Source organism: Panthera onca, chromosome B3 (genome assembly GCF_046562875.1).
Source record: "Panthera onca isolate mPanOnc1 chromosome B3, mPanOnc1 haplotype 2, whole genome shotgun sequence".
Taxonomy (NCBI): domain Eukaryota; kingdom Metazoa; phylum Chordata; class Mammalia; order Carnivora; family Felidae; genus Panthera; species Panthera onca.
Window position 1 is genome coordinate 68490820 of NC_138344.1, and position 20595 is coordinate 68511414.

General features: G+C 41.9%; 1 protein-coding gene and 1 long non-coding RNA gene across 4 annotated transcripts; one reads left to right on the plus strand and one right to left on the minus strand.

Moving 5' to 3' along the window:
- Positions 1 to 209: 209 nt before the first annotated feature.
- Positions 210 to 9201, minus strand: LOC132669312 (transmembrane and coiled-coil domain-containing protein 5B-like). 3 transcript variants are annotated; one of them, XM_060619023.2, is made up of 12 exons: positions 9098 to 9199; positions 8153 to 8197; positions 7269 to 7418; positions 6843 to 6960; positions 6465 to 6515; positions 5867 to 5935; positions 4469 to 4525; positions 3924 to 3983; positions 2955 to 3019; positions 2245 to 2320; positions 1917 to 1960; positions 210 to 598 (listed from the first exon to the last, which is right to left on the minus strand). In XM_060619023.2, exons 2-12 carry the CDS (start codon positions 8185 to 8187, stop codon positions 400 to 402), a joined length of 924 nt encoding a protein of 307 aa, XP_060475006.2. In that variant the 5' UTR covers positions 8188 to 8197; positions 9098 to 9199; the 3' UTR covers positions 210 to 399. The 3 variants fall into 3 exon arrangements, with proteins under 3 accessions (XP_060475006.2, XP_060475005.2, XP_060475007.2); XM_060619022.2 differs by having other exon boundaries at positions 8999 to 9194; XM_060619024.2 differs by lacking the exons at positions 1917 to 1960; positions 2245 to 2320 and having other exon boundaries at positions 8999 to 9201.
- On the plus strand, positions 4147 to 19708 carry LOC132669313 (uncharacterized). Its single transcript, XR_009606083.1, has 4 exons — positions 4147 to 4199; positions 10357 to 10453; positions 17833 to 18007; positions 19467 to 19708. It is a non-coding gene; the product is annotated as an uncharacterized LOC132669313 (long non-coding RNA).
- Positions 19709 to 20595: the final 887 nt, after the last annotated feature.

Below are 20595 nucleotides of genomic sequence, written 5' to 3' on the forward strand. Positions count from 1 at the left end.
CACCCCAGAGGGAGTGAGTGTAGAATGTCACAAATGAAGGCATGATTTTTTTCTCTGTTTTCTTTAATATGGAGCAGAGAATGGAAGTACTGGTGGAGGGGAGTTTCTTAACTCTGAGTGCAACTTTTCTCAAAACGCCGGTGGAAACTGAATGTCTTAAGGAGGCCCCCAGACTCACAGACCAAATTCACAGACCCAACACAGTGAACTCTTGTCAAACATATTCTTTATTTGAAAGAGAGCCACTCCAAAGGGAAAGTAAGGGAAGAGAATGAAATGAAGAGGTCAGATGTCCAAGTCAAGGTTCCCACTTCCTTCTTGTCCCATCCTTGACACGGGACTGCAGCCATGTCCCCCTCTCCACTGGGTGTGGTGTGGAGCCCCCCACATCACTTCCGACTAATGTGGTAGAATTTCTTCCACCTCTAGAGTGAGGAAAGGAAGTAAGACCTCCCTCAGCCTCTTCAGGGTGTCCCTGCTGATTACCATGGGTAGGACATCCACAAGAAGGTCTGGGTTCGTGTACTGCAGGTGGAAAAGCACATGGCCCAGCAGCCTAATGAAGATCATGACCATGAAGACACCACGCCTGAAATGTCTGCAAAGAGACATTCTTGGTTAGTGTGGGGGAAAGAGACAGCCCACGATCCAACTATAGGAGGTGAAACTTACACTCATAAATAACTGGTGAGTTGCTTTCTTTGTAAACTTTTTTTTTTAATTTTTTTTTAATGTTTATTTTATTATTTTTGAGACAGAGAGAGACAGAGCATGAACGGGGGAGGGGCAGAGAGAGAAAGAGACACAGAATCGGAAGCAGGCTCCAGGCTCTGAGCCATCAGCCCAGAGCCCGACGCGGGGCTCGAACTCACGGACTGCGAGATCGTGACCTGAGCCGAAGTCGGATGCTTAACCGACTGAGCCACCCAGGCACCCCGAGTTGCTTTCTTTGGGAAAAACTGATGGGGAATGGAGACACAGAGGATGAGGGTAGAGGATAGGTGATGGCAGAAAAATATTGATGTAGCAGTTAGGAATTTCATATGGCTCTCCTGGTAAGTAAGCCCTCCAACAGAATAGATGTCCATATAGAAAAGCTGGAGATGCAAAAGGAGATTTTCCAGGTACTACATATGAGGCAGGCCTTTTGGGGTTGTCAGAAAATGTTCAGGACTGTCACACATGACCGGTGGCCTTCTTCAGGTCTACTATAGTAAGCCGTTCTAGAACTTGAAATGGGATTGGACATCTCTGACATTAACATCCAGGCAAAATCATTAGGACAGGTTTTTCTTTCAAGTGTCAAAAGAGACCAAGTTAAACAATACAAGATGTGCATGTGTGTGTGTTTTCTTAAGTGCTCCCAAGAAAATTTTGCACTGAAATCTAAGGCCTTCAGTCTTCAACTACATTGAAATGTCATAAATTGAAGCTCTTCCTTAAAGTGTCACATGGAACATTTCAGAGTTAGTCTCCTTGTTTCAAAAATTAAAAAAGAAATGGCACAGAGGGTTCAGGTGACTTTTGTTTTCTAAAATTTTACAGTCTACAGTAAGAGAACTGAGAAAATTAATGCATCCTGAACTGTTGTTCCAGCAAAGAGTATAGCAGAGATTATCAGGTTCAGGACCTGAAAAATAGAAAGGAGTCATACCAAGGACCATAAGAACAGGAATTCAAAGTAAAATGCAACCTGCAGTCTTCATCTTGAAGAAATAGCTTCTTTTTCGACCCACCAAGTTCTGCATAACCTGGTATTGAGGAAGGAAGGAAGGGCTGGAAGAAATTTGGAACTGCCTGATGTTTTCTGGTTGGTGGGTGTATTTATCCTTGTTCCTTCTGTCCTGACCAAGTCACTCGCTTCTACAGAGTGAATGGAGCCTAGACTAGCTAAAAATCAAGATTCTACCACTTACCTGTACCAAAAGATTCTCTTCTGTTTCTTAATGATGGTCTTCTCCTATGGGAAGCAATAAAATCCACAGCTGTGCCTGTCCATGTAGTCACAGAGAGGCAGTGTAGTGGGGTGACTAAGAGCCACCCAGGAGTCAGGGGTCAGGCTACCTGGATCTGAGTCCTGACTGCCACTTCCTAGCTGCCATAAGTGCAGCACAAGGTACCAAGCTTCATTATGTCCTAACTCTAGGTTTATTAAAAAGGGGAAGGGATGTGGGGAGCAGGGAGAGAGAAGCCAGGAGAGGAAGGGATAAAATAAAACTCCAGTTTGGGACACGGAAGACATACCATGTTGCTTTGGATGGTCTCTACCAGAATTGACCCAGGTTTCAGTATTTGGGAGGAGTTGTTCTGGGCTTTGAATCTGGGCGAAAAAGATCAGACCCAGGAATGATATTATATAATCTGAGAGACTGGTGAAAGGTGCTTTTCTAAGTCATACGATATCTATGGTTTATTTCCTAGATTCTTGATAACATTCACAGTGTTCAACATTCAAAACTCATAACTGTTCAACATACAAAGAACCAGGGAAATGTGGTCCATTTTCAAGAAAAAAGACAATCAATGAAAAATAACCCTGTCATAACTCTGATGTTGGGTTGAAACTGCAAAGTCTCACACATGTATGGTTACCTGACTTACAAAACAAGGCACCACTGAAAATGATGTTCTCTGAAATAAATGGTGCTGGGTCATTTGGCTATCCACACAGAAAAATGTGATCTTGATCTCTACCCCACACTATAGATAAAAAACAAATTCCAGATGAATGCAAATCTAAGTGTAAAAGGTAAAATAGTAAAAAAATTCTAGGGCAAAGCATAGAAAAATAGTTTTATGACCTAAAGAAAGCACTAAGCAAAGAATAAAAACAACAACAAAAAACCACACACACACACACACACACACACACACCCCAAAAACTGGCTTGAGAAACATTTTGCCCTTCAAAGACATCCTGGGGACTTATCAGGGACATCATTTTCTAAACTTACACTTCTTTTTCAAGAAGAAGCACCTCTTTTTCCTTTTCCATCTGTCTCAGAATTTCCTGGTATTTCTTCCCATGGAAATAAAAAAAAAATTGTTATAATGAAGAATTCCCCTATATTTCAGTGCAATGTCACTGACGATTCTCCTAAGACTAACTCCTAATATTCCAAATGGTGCATGCATGAGTGTACACACACAAGTAGGGAAATGTTCTAATAAAAGTTGGGAGATACTGTGATTAGATGGATATGGATATATTTATACATATATACATATATACATATATACATATATACATATATGTATATACACACACCATATACATATATATGTATATATGTGTATATGCACACACACATATACACATGTACATACATACTGTAGCTAGATGGATATATATACACATATATATATATATAAACACACACACAAACACACATACATACTGTGGCTAGATAGATATCTAGAATATATATATATATATATATATATATGTATATATGCACACACACATATACACATGTACATACATACTGTAGCTAGATGGATACACACACACACACACACACACACACACACACAAACACACATACATACTGTGGCTAGATAGATATCTAGAATATATATATATATATATATTCTCTTTGGATTCTGCTTGTATTCAAATCCCATCTCTGATGGTTACTAGTTGTGTTTCCATAGCACATTACCTAACTCCTCTAAACCCGTGTCCTCTTGATCATAATAATATCATCCCCATAGTTTTACTGGACAAGTTACCGGAAAAAAATACCGTATGTGCCAATGCCTGACACAAAGTAAATCCTTAACATACACCTGTTTTGTTAGGGTTTCTATTGTATAAAAGGCATTCTTCCCTGTGGCAGATTTTATCCTAATGAGAAATTAAGGAGTCCACGGCTTTGGAGAAATTCTGCTTCTACTCTGACTTGCCCTTGCAGGTAGTGTACCTTTATGTAGAGGGCCTGGTCCTCACAGAGCTGATGCAAAGATTGGTAGTCGCCCTCTATCTAGAAAGAAAAGAAAATTAACAAATCTCATCAGAACCAAGCCTAGGCTGCTCCCTGGGACCCTAACTGGTACACTGGACATTTGTTACCTAGCAACCTGTTCCTTTAAGGGAAAACAAGCACATCACAGAGCAGTGATCTCATCACTCATGAGCAGGAATGGTGTAATTTTGAGGGGAAAAAAATGGTTTGACCAGGTTGTTGAATGCCTATCAAGTAAAACAGAAGTCTCAGGACACTTAGGTTTGGAATTCGACAATAGTATTCTGAGTATTAGAGGTAAAAGGATGTTTAAGAAATGGTAAAAGCAATACTTCTAATATAAGCTCTCTTTCCCTTCACCTGCATGTGAATCAGAAATTCGTCTGCTGTATGTTCTTATTCCTCCCCATCCTCTGCCTCAAGCTGTCCTATTTCTAAGATCTTTGGGTTTCTCTCCCATTTATATCCTGGACAAAAACTCAGTGAGGAGACATTGCCTCTACCTTGAGCAATTCCTTCTCTTGCTTTGCACAGGATTCTGTTGACTTTTGTAGCCTCACCTGGAACACAGCAGAAAGTTAATAGCATTCTTTTATGGAAGGCAAGTGGGTAATGGTCACCCTCTATCCAAACCAGCAGAAAATATGATAAAAATGACTATCATATATTGAGGGATTGAGGACATATTATAGCAAACTAGAATGGACACTATCGTCAGCCCTATTTGACACATGAGGAGACAAAGTCAAGGAGAAATTAAGTGCTTAACTTTAATCATTTTAATTTTTTTAAGTTTTATTTTTTATTTATAGTGTGTGTGTGTGTGTGTGTGAGACAGAGAGAGAGAGACAGAGAGAGAGAGAGAGAGAGAGCAAATAGGGGAGGGGCAGAGAGAGAGGGAGACAGAATACCAAGCAGGCTCTGTGGTATAAGCACAGAACCTGATGTGGGGCTCTAACTCATGAACCAATTGAGAGTCGAGTGCTTAACCGACTGAGCCACCCAGAAGCTCCAAGTGCTTAACTTTAAAAGTCACCCAGTGACAGAGCTGGCATTTAAGCATCGGTCATCTGACCACCCTGTCTCTGAGCCTTACCATCCTCCTTCCTCTAGCCCCACTGACCAAAGCTCCCTGGCCTCTTTCTCCTTCTCTTTCTCCATAGGGAGTACTCACATGCTGTCTGAATCACAGAGCAAAACAGAAAAACTGGGCAGTAGGGCTCTGGTATGGTGGTCTCAGCTAAATTGCCATATTTGCCACATAAATCTGCAGAAAGCTTCCCAATAGGGTTTCTGTCCTCTATTGGGCATCCACTTCATGCATTCACCCAACAAATATTGTGCATCTAATATGTGACAGGCACTGTTTGAGGAACTAGAGAAACAGGAGTGAATGACATACACAAAAACTCTTGCCTTCATTGGGTTTATCCTCTAATATAAGAGAAACATAAAGTGAATTTTAAAAATAAAACCTTTTTGGCCTATGAGCCATGGGTTGGAAAATGAGTTAGGATTATTGACAATCTCTGTATAATTATGGAAGTCAGCATTCTTATCCTACTTGAACATCTATATCTGTGTGTCATTTAGATCCTAAACTTCTTGGGAGTCCTGATGTGCATTCAGAACATGTGCTCTGTTGACTGATGGGTGATGAGCTCTCTGGAGCAACTTCCTCTGCTTGGATGACATTGCAGTGAACTCTGCAGTTACTTGACTAATTATGTTGTGAATGTCCCATAAGCCATGAAGTAAAGTAGAGGGGACAGAAGACATTGGCACCTCTGATAAGCACACAGACATACTTGGCCTGGGAGAGTCCTTGAAAGCAGTTTGTCCCCAAACCTAGAATTGACACACATCTCCCAGAAAATCCCTAGGTTTGTTTCTCTACTCACCTTCAGTTCTACCAACATCTGCTTTAGGGCTTCTTTATCAAGGCCAGTGTTCTTAACTCTCCTTGAAATCTGAAATACCATTCCCAAAATTGTGGACTGAGTGACACAGACCTAAAAATCTGGGATAGTGGCAGACTTTGGGGTCTCAGGGCTAGGGAATGGCGGTAAATTAACTTAGATCTCAGATAGAAGCTTGATAGAAGAGTGTCTCCTTCTTGCTATGGGAGCTGTCTGACTCCAGGCTACTTGGATATACCTTTCTGTTCCCATAAGCCATGAACATGGCTGCACAAGGAGGCAAGGAGGAAGAGAGGGAGGGGAAAGGGGGGCAGAATCCTTTGGATATGGGGGAGGAGGGAAAAATCTTTTCTCCTTCCACAGTCCCTTAGCTCTCTCACCAGATCTGTAATCCCAGGGAACAAATGGGGCTGTGAATCAAAGAGACTCACTAAGAGATCCAGTATGTGGCAGAGGGGAGGGAACACACACATTTAGCTGGTTGCACCTTCTGGTCTTTCTGACTGAGGAGTTCAGGAGTTCAGATGATTCTGTCCGGATTCCTAAGAAATGAGCCTCTTTCAAGGGTGGCCCACCTTACCTTCTTCTGAAGCTCCACCACCTTCCTGCCTAGAACCTTGTTGCTTTTTTCCTGTGGAAAGGAAGAGGTAATGGGGATAAACCAGCTCTACTCTGGTACTTTCCCCTTCCCCCTTCTCTAAAATAGGGCTTAAGGATAAGTGCATGAAGGGGGAAAATTGCACTCTGGCCCCACTCAGAGGATCTGGGAACAAAGCCTGGGCCTGGGGCCCCCATGCCAAGCACTTCATTCTCAGAGCAAGAGCACTCTCTTAAACAGCTGTGATTTCTCCAGACACAGAAACAACCATAGATGATGATCCTCTGGGAAAGAGAGAGAGAGCAGTGGCAGACTGCAAGCGAAATGCATCACATGATCCTTTTCTAGACACCTCCTTACCAGCTTTGCTGTCTCTGATTTCAGGTTCCTCAGGGCTTCCTCCTTCTCAGATACAATATGGTTCAACTCCTCCCTCTCGTTGGCTTGTCCTAGTGACAGGGCAGTCTCTCTTTCCAGACTGAAAAAGTCACCCAAGTGTGGATCAGTCATAAGGAAGCTGCCAGCACTCTAGCCTAGGAGGCCACTGCCAAGGTCTCAGGGAACCAGAGAGATTGCCAAATGCACTGGCAATTCAACGTCAGCCTGATGTGGAAACATAATGCAAACATCTATACATAAAGGCTTCTGGGGGCGTCACAATTCATGCTTCAGAATTTAACACACCAAGATTTACCGAGAAAAAAGGAAACCTTCCTCCCACCTTCTTTATTCCAAGGGCCATTCAGTTGAGGAGAAGCCCTTGCCTCACCAACTGCAGAGCCTGACCTTTGAATAGCTTCTTCTTTCTCTTGAATTTTTCTGAGAAGAACCTGATTTGCCTCATCCAGTCTCTGCAGGTCCTTTTCAAGGTCTAAGTTCAGGTAGTCAAGGTTTTTTTTTGTGACTTTTAATTTCGGTATTTCCATCATCTCCTGCCTATAGGAAAATTGTCTTAATTACTGAACTCAGGACAGGAAAACAGAGGGGCCCTAAGATTTCCCTGGTAATCTCATTTATCCTCCCATCTTCTGGTGTTACTATGTCTAAGCAGCCCTGTGTTGTAATTTTCCATGATAAATTGATTTCTACAGTGTTTTGCATAAAATAAGTTCCTGGAGTCAAATCACAGTTTAATTTTAAATATTATAAATGGAGCACATTTAAACACAACGCTTTTATAAGGCAGAAGAATTTTTTTTTTTCATACAGGTAACTATGCTCCAACTTATTAAAAAAAATCTTATTTAGAGTGTGCAGAATCTAAGATATACCTATAAAGCATTTAAATATCTGTGAGGGAGAGGAATTTCTTCAGTTCCCTTTTGTTACAGGGAGTTTATTTTCTACCCCAGTCAAGTAGGCATACGGACTGGGTGGGGGGCAGGGATGGGAGTGAATCCTTTCTCCAAATAAGACTGGTTTGCTTTTTGAGTCATTAACCATTTCTAAAAACCCCATCATAGTATGAGGAAGTCCAAAGATCTGAAACCAAAGCCTTTTCTACCTAGGAAGCCCCCGCCCCATCTCCCTCCCTCCCATCCAGGTTTGAGGAGATAATGTCCTGCACAATGGAGGTTTTCTTCCTTACTGGATTGCTGCAGAGACCCTTCCAAATGCAGATCCCCTACTGAACGTTTTAAATTATTATTATTATTAACCTCATTACTTACACATCATCCAGTGGGTCCTGTCCAACTTCTTCCATTGTGGGTTTCCTAAAATGTTAACACAAACATTTATTACAGAAACATAGCCCCTAATGTTCAACATTGTAACATTGCCCCACACGGGCCCAGGAGGGAGCAGGCAAAAGTTTGACCAGGCAAGCCAGAGCCAAGAAGAGACCCATGCCTTCTAGACCCCTCTGTTTTCCTGGATTACTAAATTCCAGTAATTCAGATTGTGTTTTAACTTAAAATTGCCTAAACAAATCCCCCAAGAGCACAGAAATTTTTCTGTTTTCACAATTTTTCACATTTTGGCTACCTTTCCCTTTCTTGGACTACCTTTTTCCAGTCACAGGTAAAGCACTAAAAGTACTCAAGCCTAGATCTAATGGCAAATGCACTGAGAGTTTATTTCTAACCCAGAACTCCAGGAAAACTTGGAGGAAAGATAGAGAAGAGCCAGAGGGTGCCATAAAGCTGGCTGCCTGAAATTTGTCTATTGCCATCCTAGTTCTAACAAGCTCTAGATGTTACAGGCTGAGTTGATCTTAAAATAGCAGCAAAAACAGCAGCATGGACAACAGAATACTACTACCAGCAGGAAGAAACAAATATTGGGTTCTCAGGGATGGTGTCTCCTAACGATTGCCCCAAAAACGAAAGTTCAGGACCGAAACCAATCTAAGAAAAGTAGAGTTCCAAATTCCCCTCTCCTTTCATGCTCCATCTTCCCTTCCCTTCCCTTCCCTTCCCTTCCCTTCTCTTCTCTTCTCTTCTCTTCTCTTCCCTTCTCTTCTCTTCTCTCTAAAGCTTTTTGGCTTTAATTCTCTTTTTAATGCCTTCTCCTACCTCCTTCCCCTTTCATAGCCATCCTGCATTTTCATTTTTTTTAACTACTGTCTTGACACACAAGGCATGCCAGCCTTTGATGATGCCCTCTAAACTCACCGTTCTCTTCCCAAACGAGGTTTCTTCAGTTCCCACTGAGATCTCCAACTGATTGTCAGAACTTTCAGAAAAGGTATGTCCTTGCTGATTGGGTTCTCCCCATATCACCAGACCCATCCTCTCCAGTAGGGTGGGGCAGCATGTCATAGTGGGTAGGGATAGGGGGTGGCCATAGCTCAACATCACCCCTGTAGGCAGCATGGGAGCAGAGTTCAGAACTTCAGGGCAGTTTCAATCTCTTCCTACACAGCAATAAGATCTAGGAACACGTTTCTGGACACGGGGTAAATCCCTGTGAAATGGGAATCAGCTCTATGGAACACATTTTTTCCTTTCCCCAAACCCCTGGGCCTAGTGGAAGTTGAGATCACTCTCATTTCTTTTCCTTCACCAACTCCTTGTGATACATGTGAGGGCTGCTGCGCCCAAATCCAAATTATGCCTTTCTCTTTAATGCATCCAAGGGCTACGGGGTAGAAATGCTTGAGAGCAGGCCAGGAGGAATCAGAGATGTCTTATCTATGGGCCAGAAAAGCTCTCACTCCCACTGAATTGGATTCTTGGAGCTGCAAAACAAACTCCTTTATTTTCCCTCAACTGGCACTGCCAAGACATTGGGAACAAAAGGTCTGATGTTTCAAAGATGGAGTATAGGGAGGTAGAGCAGGACAAAGGAAAGAGGAGTGTTGGGTCTGGAGACTTGAGTCCACTGCCTACTCCTTCAGAATCCCCTCCTCATTTTCTGTAAGTTACTGGAGCCCTGGATGGGATTTCCCACACCAGTGTCACTCTACTAAGCAATTCTGGATTCTCTGAGAGAGAAGAGGCAGTGTACAGAATTGGAGGTCAGTGAAGGTGTGTACTTGCATTTCAGATCTGTCCGTTTCTGTCCCTTACACTCAATTCACTCCTCCATGATGTAAATGTAACCTTTTCCAGCTGAATCGTACTAATCTCCAGTCCCTGGAAAGGCCTTATAGAACAGAACATACCACCGTGTCTCCAAGAAATATCTCCCATGCAATATCTGTCATAATCTTATCTATCCTTCTCAGCTCGCTTCAAATGCTGCTTCTACACTTTCCCAGATACCAAGCCCCCAGTCCCATCAGAATTAATCCCTCCAACCTCTGTTCTCCTCTTTTGGTATTTTATATTGTTTCTAGGAATGTGCATTACTGGTGTTTATCCCACAATTAGGCTGTAAACCCCTTGAGAGAGTATATTTTAATCGGAGCCATTCTGATTTCCCTCCCCAGCTGAGCTCCAGGAGAACCATTTACACATAATTCAAAGGGAACGGTGCCGCTTGGAGTTGTTCAAGAAGAGGGCGGCTTAGAAAATGGAGAGTAGAAGGTAGGCTGAGTTAGGGACAGAAAGCACCTGAGTTTCATTCTGTCCTGGCACTTCACAGTTGTGTTACCTTAGGCAAGTTACTTGATCTCCCTGAGCCCAAGTCTTTTGACCTGTGAGATGGGCATTACTCCTACTTCACAAAGTTGTGGTGGAGATTAAATGAAATAATATACGTGAAGCTCTTAAACCAGCGTGGCACTCAGGAGCACTTAATTCTCATCTGTTCTCCAACACTGTGCATGCTCCATTTTTCTGTCTCATATTACCTTTGCACACGGAATGATGCCAAATGATTTTAGAATAAATGAATGAATGAAGGACTCATTGCACTCCCTTTATCTAGAACAGGTGTTATCCTCCCTTTTCTTACACCTGAGAGATTCTCAACTGTACATCCTGATTAGCACACTGTTATTAACAGCACAGTGCACCATAGCAGAATTCTCAACAGAGGGCCATGCCCCCCCATGAGGCTGATCTACAATCATCAGGGATGTAATTCGAAAGCTCCTGCCAAACGTCCCAGGGCAGTAGTTGCCTCAGCTGGAGAATCACTGATGAAGAACATATTCTCTACACCAAACTGCCACTCCCTTTTCCGTAAAGACTCTGCACAAATTCCCCCTCTCCATGATCTCTTCCAACATGAACCCTTCTTAGCTTATTGCTCTAAGTAGACCACATGCACTTTGGAAGTGACTGTGTTTGCCTTTTTGCTTTGACACTAAGAAGCGAAAACACATTTGAAGCCCCAAATTTTCATGACTATACTAGTCATCGTGGCCTTAGTCCTATTCCCTTAGTCCTATTCTCCTATTCATTTTTCAAGTAGTGCTGATATTAAGTTATTTTCCACTGTTTTGTGTTAAATCTATAGTTCCAGATGATACAGATGTAAGTAAACATAAATACGGACTTAGGAATATAAATACTAGCAAATAGATAAAGATCTGAGAGGGCTAGTGTGTTTGGGTGGCATGGATAAGAACATTTGAAAAGGCGGGCCTACGCCGGCCGACTCCATCTTGTTCTGTGTCCTTCACCTTGACCACACCTCCTCCCCTTGAGTAACCCCTCCCTTACCTGCCTAACAGGACTCGGACCCTTCCCCAGGACCCTTCCCCAGCCAATCGGCTGAGGCCATAGCCATTACCTCACCAACTGCCCCTAGGCCCCAATAAAACCTTTGTCCTTTTGAAACTCGCTCTCTTTCCCTGGTATCTCACCGCTGCGTCGGTGCAGGTAGGGGATTGAGCTCGAGCTAGCTCGAATAAAGGCTCTTTGCTTTTGCATCGGACTCGGCTCCCTAGTGGTCTTTGGGGATCATGAATTCTGGGCATAACAATTGGCTATGGAATCAGACCGAATTGACTTTGAATACCTGCTCCACCACTTCCCAGATGTGAGGTCTTCTTGGACAAGTTACTCAACCCCTTGGACATCAAGTTTTGAATTAAGAAAGTGTATTTGGATCAGTCTGTGGCATATAAGATACTTTGAAAGTGTGGGTCTCCATAGATATAAACTCGTTTTTTTCTCCCACACCCCTAGATATAAACTTTTAAGAGTAGGCACCATGTTTCTTTTTCCTTGGCTAATCTCCATGCAGTGTATAATCCGTGTACGTGAAACACTCACTGTGAATATATACCTAAGTACTTTCTTCCTTGATATAGTTCCATTCACGTTTTCCTAGCAAATAGAATAATATCATGTGTCAGGATGACAAAGACTTTTTAACACCTCTTGTTTTTAAAATAAGTCTAAAAACAATCACCTGTTTGGATTTCCTATGGCCCTCCCTTACACCTAGCAGTTACACTGGTAATGGCTCACCAGGGAGCTCTAAGCTTCAGGCTTAAGTAAACAAAGATTTGATGGCTTCTATTTACTGTTTTGAGTTCTGACTTTGTATTCTCAACAGCTTAGTTTTATTGAGAACAGCTCCTGTTTTCTTCCAGTATTTGAGGCTATAGAGGAGACCTATGCTAATTTACATGTCTGCAGAATTCAGTCTTAACCTTTTCATTAGAAATCCCACAAGTCAGAAGGGTTTGTGTTATTATGTTATTTTAGTTTTCTACAAATATCACATCATGGCAAGACAGATTGTTGCAGTGTCAGGAATTAACTCTGTTTTCTGATTAAGAAGAATTAGTTTTCAATCAGTGGGTTGTATATCTGGAAGAAGACCAAAAATTTAGATTTAATATGTGTTTTTAAAGACCTTACATTCTTTGCTTTCCATACAAATATGTAAAAAATTTAATCTTTTGAGACTTAAAAAATTTTTTTAAATTTATTTTTGGAAGAGAGAGAGTGCACGCACAAGTGCATGCACGCGAGCAGGGGAGAGGCAGAGAGAGGGGGATAGAGGATCTGAAGGGTGTTCTGCTCTGACAGCAGTGAGCCCAACAAGAGGCTCGAACTCAGGAGCCATGAGATCATGACCTGAGCTGAAGTCGGGCTCAACTGACCAAATCACCCGGGCGCCCTAATCTTTTGAGACTTAGTTGAGAGCCATTTATTTTGCATTTTGTATAACATTAAGACTAAGTTGTCAATCAAAACTAATAGATAAAATAAAAATTTCCTACATCATAAGAGAGAGTTGTTTAGAAAGTAACAGAATTGTACAATCGGTCATCAAAGGTTGTAATACTTGGGTGGAAATATAATGAATGGCATCATCATCAAAAAAGAAAAATATCCCTTTCAACCCACCATGATAAAAAAAAACCTTTTCTCATGATATTCTTACTATCTGGGATAGGTATACCTACTAAGAATTCCTGGATTATTTGTAAGACACTGAGTCATTTAAGATAAAAATAATGACAACATAGGATTCTTGAAAACTCTAAAACCTGCTTTATACTCTGTAATGCAACCTATGATAGGGTGTGTTGAAAGTTTTGCTGGTGTACTGCTTTTTGTATTCAGTGGATTCACTGAAAAAATGAACAATTCAGTTAGTTTTAGGTGTGGTCTAGTAATTTATGTTCAGCAACAAGACCTTTTTAACAACAAAATAATTCATATGTAAGCAATAATCATATACACTGTCGGCGGGATGCAAACTGGCACAATAACCATGGAAAACAATTTAGAGAAAACATCCACTTTGGCAAAACCACTTTTGGAAAACTGTAAATGGCAGAACAGAACACGCACCCATCCTACTCGCCTGTAATCTCACTACACAACATACTCTAAAAGGAAAACCTCTTGCACATATACCCCAGGAGAGAATGTACAATAATTTTTACACAGCAGTGTTAATAGCAAAACACTAGAAGCAATCCAAATGTCCAACAACAGTAGAATGGAGAAATAAGTTGTGAGATACAGCAGAGGAAATAATTTACTATTATACTCAATAACATTGTTGAATCCCCTGAACATAATAGTATAGACTTTTTTTAGTTTATTTATTTTGAGAGACAAAGAGAGTGAGTGAGCAGGGGAGGGACAGAGAGAGAGAGGGAAAGAGAATCCCAAGCAGGCTCCTCGGGGCTTGAACTCACCAACCGCGAGACAGTGACCTGGGCTGAAACCAAGAGTCCAACACTTAACGGACTCAGCCACCCAGGAACCCCTAAACACAATATTGACCAAAAGAGGCAGAATGTATGCATTCTAAATTGAGATATATAAAGTTCAAGGTAGATTAGACTAAACAATGTATCTTAGAATACATATATAGGTAATAAATCTGTTAAGAGAAGCAAGGCAATAATTTTCATACAATTTTCAATAGTGGTTAATATTCTGGAGAAGAGAAGGGATGAGATCAGGATAGGGTACAGAAGGCTTTTGGAGTATATTTTGCTTTCTAGCCTGGGTACATGAGTGTTGACTAGTTATTAGTCCTTAAACCCTCCACATGTGTTTTTATATTATGCTTATGCGATGCTTCACAATAAAGCATACAAAGGAAAGACAGCTGGGTTTGGGGTCCTGATGTCTGAGGTCCCTATAGCCCCAGGGGATATTCACAGTTAACAGCTGAAAGAAGGAGGGTTAGCCCTTCAGCAAAAGGCAATCCCCTGACAGACTTTTCCCCTTAATCCAAATCTAGTGCTGTTCTGTTGAAGCAATCACTCTGGATTTGCCAAAATGGGAAGGTAATGGCAGGCATGGCTTTAAGCAGAAATAGGAAGGGGCACATTTCCAATGGGGGGATGAAATCCACTTGGTTCTGAGGTTTAGAATTTGCAAATTGCCAGTGAGGGGTCTCATATCTGCCAGAGACATGTTAGGCTTGACCCACACTTGTTTATAATTTTTTTAAAGTTTTTATTTATTTTGAGAGAGAGAGAGAGAGAGAGCGCATGAGCAAGCGGGGAAGGGGCAGAGAGAGAGGGAGAGATTGAGAATTCCAAGCTCCTCTGAGAGTGGAGCTCCAACTCACAAACCAGTGAGATCATGACCTGAGCCAAATCCAAGACTCGGACACTTAACTGATGGAACCACCCAGGCACCCCTATAATTTTTTTGTTAGTTGCCAACAACTTTATTTTTTCAACGTTTTTTTTTTTTTTTTTTGGGACAGAGAGAGACACAGCATGAGCGGGGGAGGGGCAGAGAGAGAGGGAGACACAGAATCGGAAACAGGCTCCAGGCTCCGAGCCATCAGCCCAGAGCCTGACGCGGGGCTCGAACTCACGGACTCACGGACCGCAAGATCGTGACCTGGCTGAAGTCGGACGCTTAACCGACTGCGCCACCCAGGCGCCCCAGTTGCCAACAACTTTAAAACAGGAGATTGTGTGTGAAAATCTTGAATTTCAGTTCCTCTCGAAAGCTCAAATATGATAACATTGGCTCTATTGTTAGATAGAATGTTCACTCTCCAGTTCAGGGCTGTCCCCATCAGTCCCTATTGGTTTATACTCAAGTTGCTCATTTACATTAATCCATCTCTGAAGGCTTGGGCAACACATGACTTGTGGGTTCTGTGAGCGACATGAAAATGGGGTCCTTTTGCTTCTAGAGCTCCAGAAATAAGACTGGGCATGGCAAAGGCCAAGGGAATGCCTGTGGAGACTGGGCCCTAAGTTACAAGTCCCTGAAGCAGCAGCGAGAGCCCCTAGGGCCAGCCTGCAAAGATCTGTTAGGGAGGGGCCGGGTCCAGTGGGTGTGGCCAGGGGAGCCCCATGGCTGTCTCTTGGGGCCTCACAGCAGCCTGTACCGGAAGAATGTTGGTAGGGTAAAGAACAACAGTTAACACTTCTCTCTGGCTTTTTCTGGATGGTGGAAGCTCAGGATCCTAGTGTAACACAGGAGGTGGATGACAACGGGAGGAAGCCACAGAAATAAAGTGATAACTGGGCATCTCATTGCTCTTGAAAAGGTGAGTTCAGAAAGAGATCTGACTTGATAAAGAAAAAGAAATATCTGTTTTGCATTTTGATTACAGTGAAAATGTTCATTCCTGCCTTTTATGTGGTGTTTTACGACTTCCTATTTTGATGGGAGTGAAAAAAGTTAACATATAAACATGTCCCGCCTCTTTCTCTCCTCCCATTCAAGATAGTGACTCTTATGTTTGCTAATTCTCCTCGCTTTCCTCACCCTCCATTTCTTTTTAACAGCCCCTGTCCTTGCACATGTGTAGGAAATAAAGCAAACTGAGCTTATAACAAACAGCTGGGAGAGGGGAGGAGAGGAAAAGTGGCTGTGGCTAGGGTTGGTGGGGGAGACCAGGAGGCAGCAGGACTGGTGAGTCAGTGGGTTCTATCTTTCCTGGAGGGAGCCAGGGGTGAGTACGAACTTTGTGGATCACAGAAAGGTAGCAGTGGGGGTTGCTTGTCATGAAATAAGTAGGATGCCCTTAATATTTAAAATTTTTAGTATTTGGGGTTCCTGAGCGACTCAGTTGGTTAAGCGTCTGACTCTTGATCTCTACTCAGGTCATGATCTCATGGTTCATGGGATGGAGCCTGCATTAGGCTCTGCGCTGACAGTGAGGAGCCTGCTTGGGATTGTCTCTATCTCCCTCCCTCCCTCTCTCAAAAAGATAAATGTAAAAAATAAAATTAGAGAATAATATTTTTAGAATTTATGACAGGATAAGATTGGAATGGCTATTGGGTAGGTTGGGAGAGGAGAGACTGAAATCTCAACCTGATGCTGGTACTGAGAGGAAAAAGGATGATGAGGATTTTGGACTCAGGGTTGCCCGGTAGCCTGGACTCTCCAGAGTGAATGGGGGACTTAAGTTAGGTGGGAGGGGCCTGTCCAACTTGAGAACTGGGCAGGTGAAGGAACGGATTGTAATGGAACTGACAAGATTTGGGCAAAGGCCTGAATCCAAAGGGGGTCACAAGGATGCTCATTTCTATACTGCCTACAGGGGTGGGAGGCTCTCCTGGTTGGGAAGAAAATCAGATGAAGGCAGGGAAACCCTGTACTTCATTGCTGCTGGGATCACTAAAAGGTCCTCGCTATTTTAGGGAGGGTATTTCATTAAACGTTTTCCATTCATTTGCCTAACGTGACCATGCCTCACTGCTGAATGGTGGGGATGTATTTATAAAAACAAATGTTGATTTTTATGATTGCCATAATGTCCATGAAGCCACTCTAAGTATTGGAATTCAATTATATTCAAATTAAACTCATTTAAATTCAATGCATATTTGCATAATGCCTATTGTTTATATAGTATTTGAATCTTGCCAATGTGCCAACAGTGTTCTTTATAGCATTTTTCCTAACTCTAGGATCCATTCCAGGATCACACACGGCATTTAGTTGTCATATCTCTTTAGTTCTCTTTTACATGAAACAATTCTGCCTTCTTTTGTCTTTAATGACATCAGTGTTCTGAAAAGTATAAGTCAAGCGTTGCATGGAATGTTCTCCATAGTACCTAATATATACCCTACATATAATCTTCTTAAGACTAAGCTACAGAGAGAAAGAGTGACAATCTTAGTGTTCAAGGGACCTGTGAAATTATTTCCACAATGCTTAATTCTAAAAAAAGTAAACTAATCTACAGGCTAACTTAAAATTAATTTTTAAAAGAGCAAGTCAGACATTACATTTTCATTAGGCAGTTGCTTCCTAAAGAATGGTTTGGAGGGGGGCTGAAGTATATGTATTCAGAAGGTTCCATGAAAGAATCAGAAGCCTGAAGCCTGGGAGAACTTGGATAGAGAGAATTCAGGGTGTCAAGTACCTTATGAACAGGGTGCCTCTCAGTGGCAAATTACATTTTCCAAAGATGACCATAATAATCGCTCTTTCTAGGACCCAGCCACCCCTTTATCAAGTGAGAAGTCCCAATCTCTTCTTCTTTGAATTTGGCTGAACTTGTGACTGTTTCCATAAATAGAATGCCATGGAAGTGACCCTGAGTGTCTTCCTAGGCTAGAAATGGCCATGCAGCTTCTTCCTGGTTCCCTTGGAATTCAGCCACCATACTTTGAGGAAGCCCAAGCAACCCATGGAAAGGAATCAAAACATCGGGCCTCTGGGCCTGGCTGAGCTCCTTGGCAATAGCCAATACCAACTTTCCAGCTATGTGAGCAAGAAATCTTCAAGGTAAGTCCTCTGGCCCCCAGCTGTACAGCCCTAGTTAAACTATGGAGAACAGAGTTGCTACTCCCACTGGGCCCTGCCCAAGTTGTAGATTTGTGTGAAAAAATATATAACTGTTTTAAGCATCTAAGTTTGGGATGTGGTTTGTTGTTACATAGCTATTGATAATCACAATGTTGTCAGTCAGTTGTCACATGAGGATGAAGCAAGAAACCAGGAGTGAGGTGCTCAGAATCCTTTTATTTATTTGTTTCCTTATGTATGTACGTATTTATTTACTTACATATTTATTTAATTATTTAATTTTTTAAGAAGTTTATTTATGTTGAAAGAGAGCGGAAGAGGGACAGAAAGAAAGGGAGGGAGAGAATCCCAAGCAGACTCCACACTGCCAGCGCGGAGCTCGAACCCACAAACCATGAGATCATGACCTGAGCCGAAGTCAAGAGTCAGACACTTAACCTACTGAGCCACCCAGGTGCCCCTCAGAATCCTTTTAGATACAAAACAAAAACAGTGTTCTAGTTCATGGATACCACAATAGAAGGGACCCAATCAGAAGAAGTTAAACAGAAGTCTCTTTACATATACTGACTGGATGGACCGCATAAACAAGAAAGAGCAGTCACACTTGAAAGGTTCCAGCTTAAAAACTGTCATAGTAGGCTCCAAGCATGGCTCCAAAGAGTTTTGCTGGATCAGCCCTTCAACTTCCTGCACTCTATCCTAGTCCTTCACAGTAAAGACCATATCCCACCTTTGTTCTGCTTCTCTGCTTTATAGTAACAATCATCAGGCCACTCCCTGCCTTGCCCTGAGTACTCAACTCCCAAGTAATTGAAACTAAGGCTTTTGAAAAGTGAAATGCACAGCAAGAGCCTCTACAGTATAGACCCAGGGTCAGCAAGGACAGTCATAGCCATTGTGCTTAAGACCAGCCCAACTCCACAAGAGTCACTGCGCAAAGAACCCAATCGTGAGTCTATCTCATGAAAATAAGAGCTACTATATAATAAAGACTTACCAAACGTGGGTTAGGATTTTCTCCCATAGGTGGCTAGCGGTCCCTTGACAGCCATAGAAAGAGCCTAAAATTTGTTAGCAACTCTTTTTCCTTTTCTCAAGTACATGTAGGGTGTAGTTGGAAGACTCAATTGCAGTTGATAAGCTGTAATTAGGGACTTATGATTTCCCTAGAGTTTAGGGCCAACAGCTACAGAATCTTATTAGAAAATTTAATTAATGTATTTTCATTAGATTTTCATTTACTGGGGGGGGGGGGGGGGGGGGGGGACCAGAACAGTGATGAAAGGATTTTTATAGAAATGAAAAAAGTTAGGTAAATTACTATTTTTTAAGCCTCATTACAACAGAAAAACACACTTTTAATGCAATCTTGTTCAGTTGAATGAGTAAAAATGCTTCTCTGTACTTTTTCTAAAATTGCCTTTCCTCTTCCTAGGTTTAAAACAAATTAAGACTCAAAAAGATATTCCAGCTTTAGTGAAATTAGTTCATCATGGATTGGGAAAGATACAATCTTGATTATAAAGGGCAAATGGAACAAAGAATACCACGGCTAAGAGACAACATTAATGTCTGATTACTCAAAGGATGAATAATATCTCACATAATTTTGTCCATTATAATACACATGACTGTACTAAAATATATCCCCACCATTCTACCAAAATGACAAAAATTCTATAAATAAAGATTCATCAATTTTCAGTAAACCTTTTTTGCAACCTGTTAAAATATTATTATTTCTGGGGAGAGTACCATATCAGTTATCAGTTATTACAGTTTTATCTCAGACCTTTTGAAATAAAGAATTGCTGCCTTGGAAAGCTGTGGCAAATGTCCTGGGTGAAGGAGGATGCAGGGCAGATACATTTTGATGTGAAAAGGAGTGTAATAGTTTTTCAGGAAAGCCGGTCTTTATGGGATGAAACAGGCATGAAAGTGGAAGTTGAAGAACAGTCTTAAATTACTTTCCAGGGTTAACCTTCATCTTTAACGATAGGAGGAGAATAAACTAGGTTATGATTTCTTAAAAATAATTACTGAGGGGCACCTGGGTGGTTCAGTCAGTTAAGCTTCTGACTTCAGCTCAGGTCATGATGTCACGGCTCATGAGTTCAGGCCCCCTGTTGGGCTCTGGGCTGACAGCTCAGAGCCTGGAACCTGCTTCCGATTCTGTCTCTGTCTCTCTGCCCCTCCCCCGCTCGTGCTCTGTCTCTGTCTCTCTCTCTCTTTCTCTCAAAAGTAATTAAACATTAAAAAAATAATAATTACTGAGCTGAACGTAATGAAAGTTCATCTCTTCTCTATCTCAAAGTCCTTCTGCACTTCTTTCCCTGACAAACAAACATCTAATCTTGTCTCAAGGTTTCGCTCCTCAGTGAAGTCTTCCTTGAACCTCCAACCCCTAGAGCAATTACCCCATCTTTAATCGCACAGTATTTTGTATACACTTCCTCACAAATGTATAACCCCTGGTAGTACATGAGCCCCTAGAGTTTTGACAGTCTCTGAACAGAAGGGTGTCTAAAGGTTAAGAGATGAAAGAAGAATTGTCCCACCTGTAA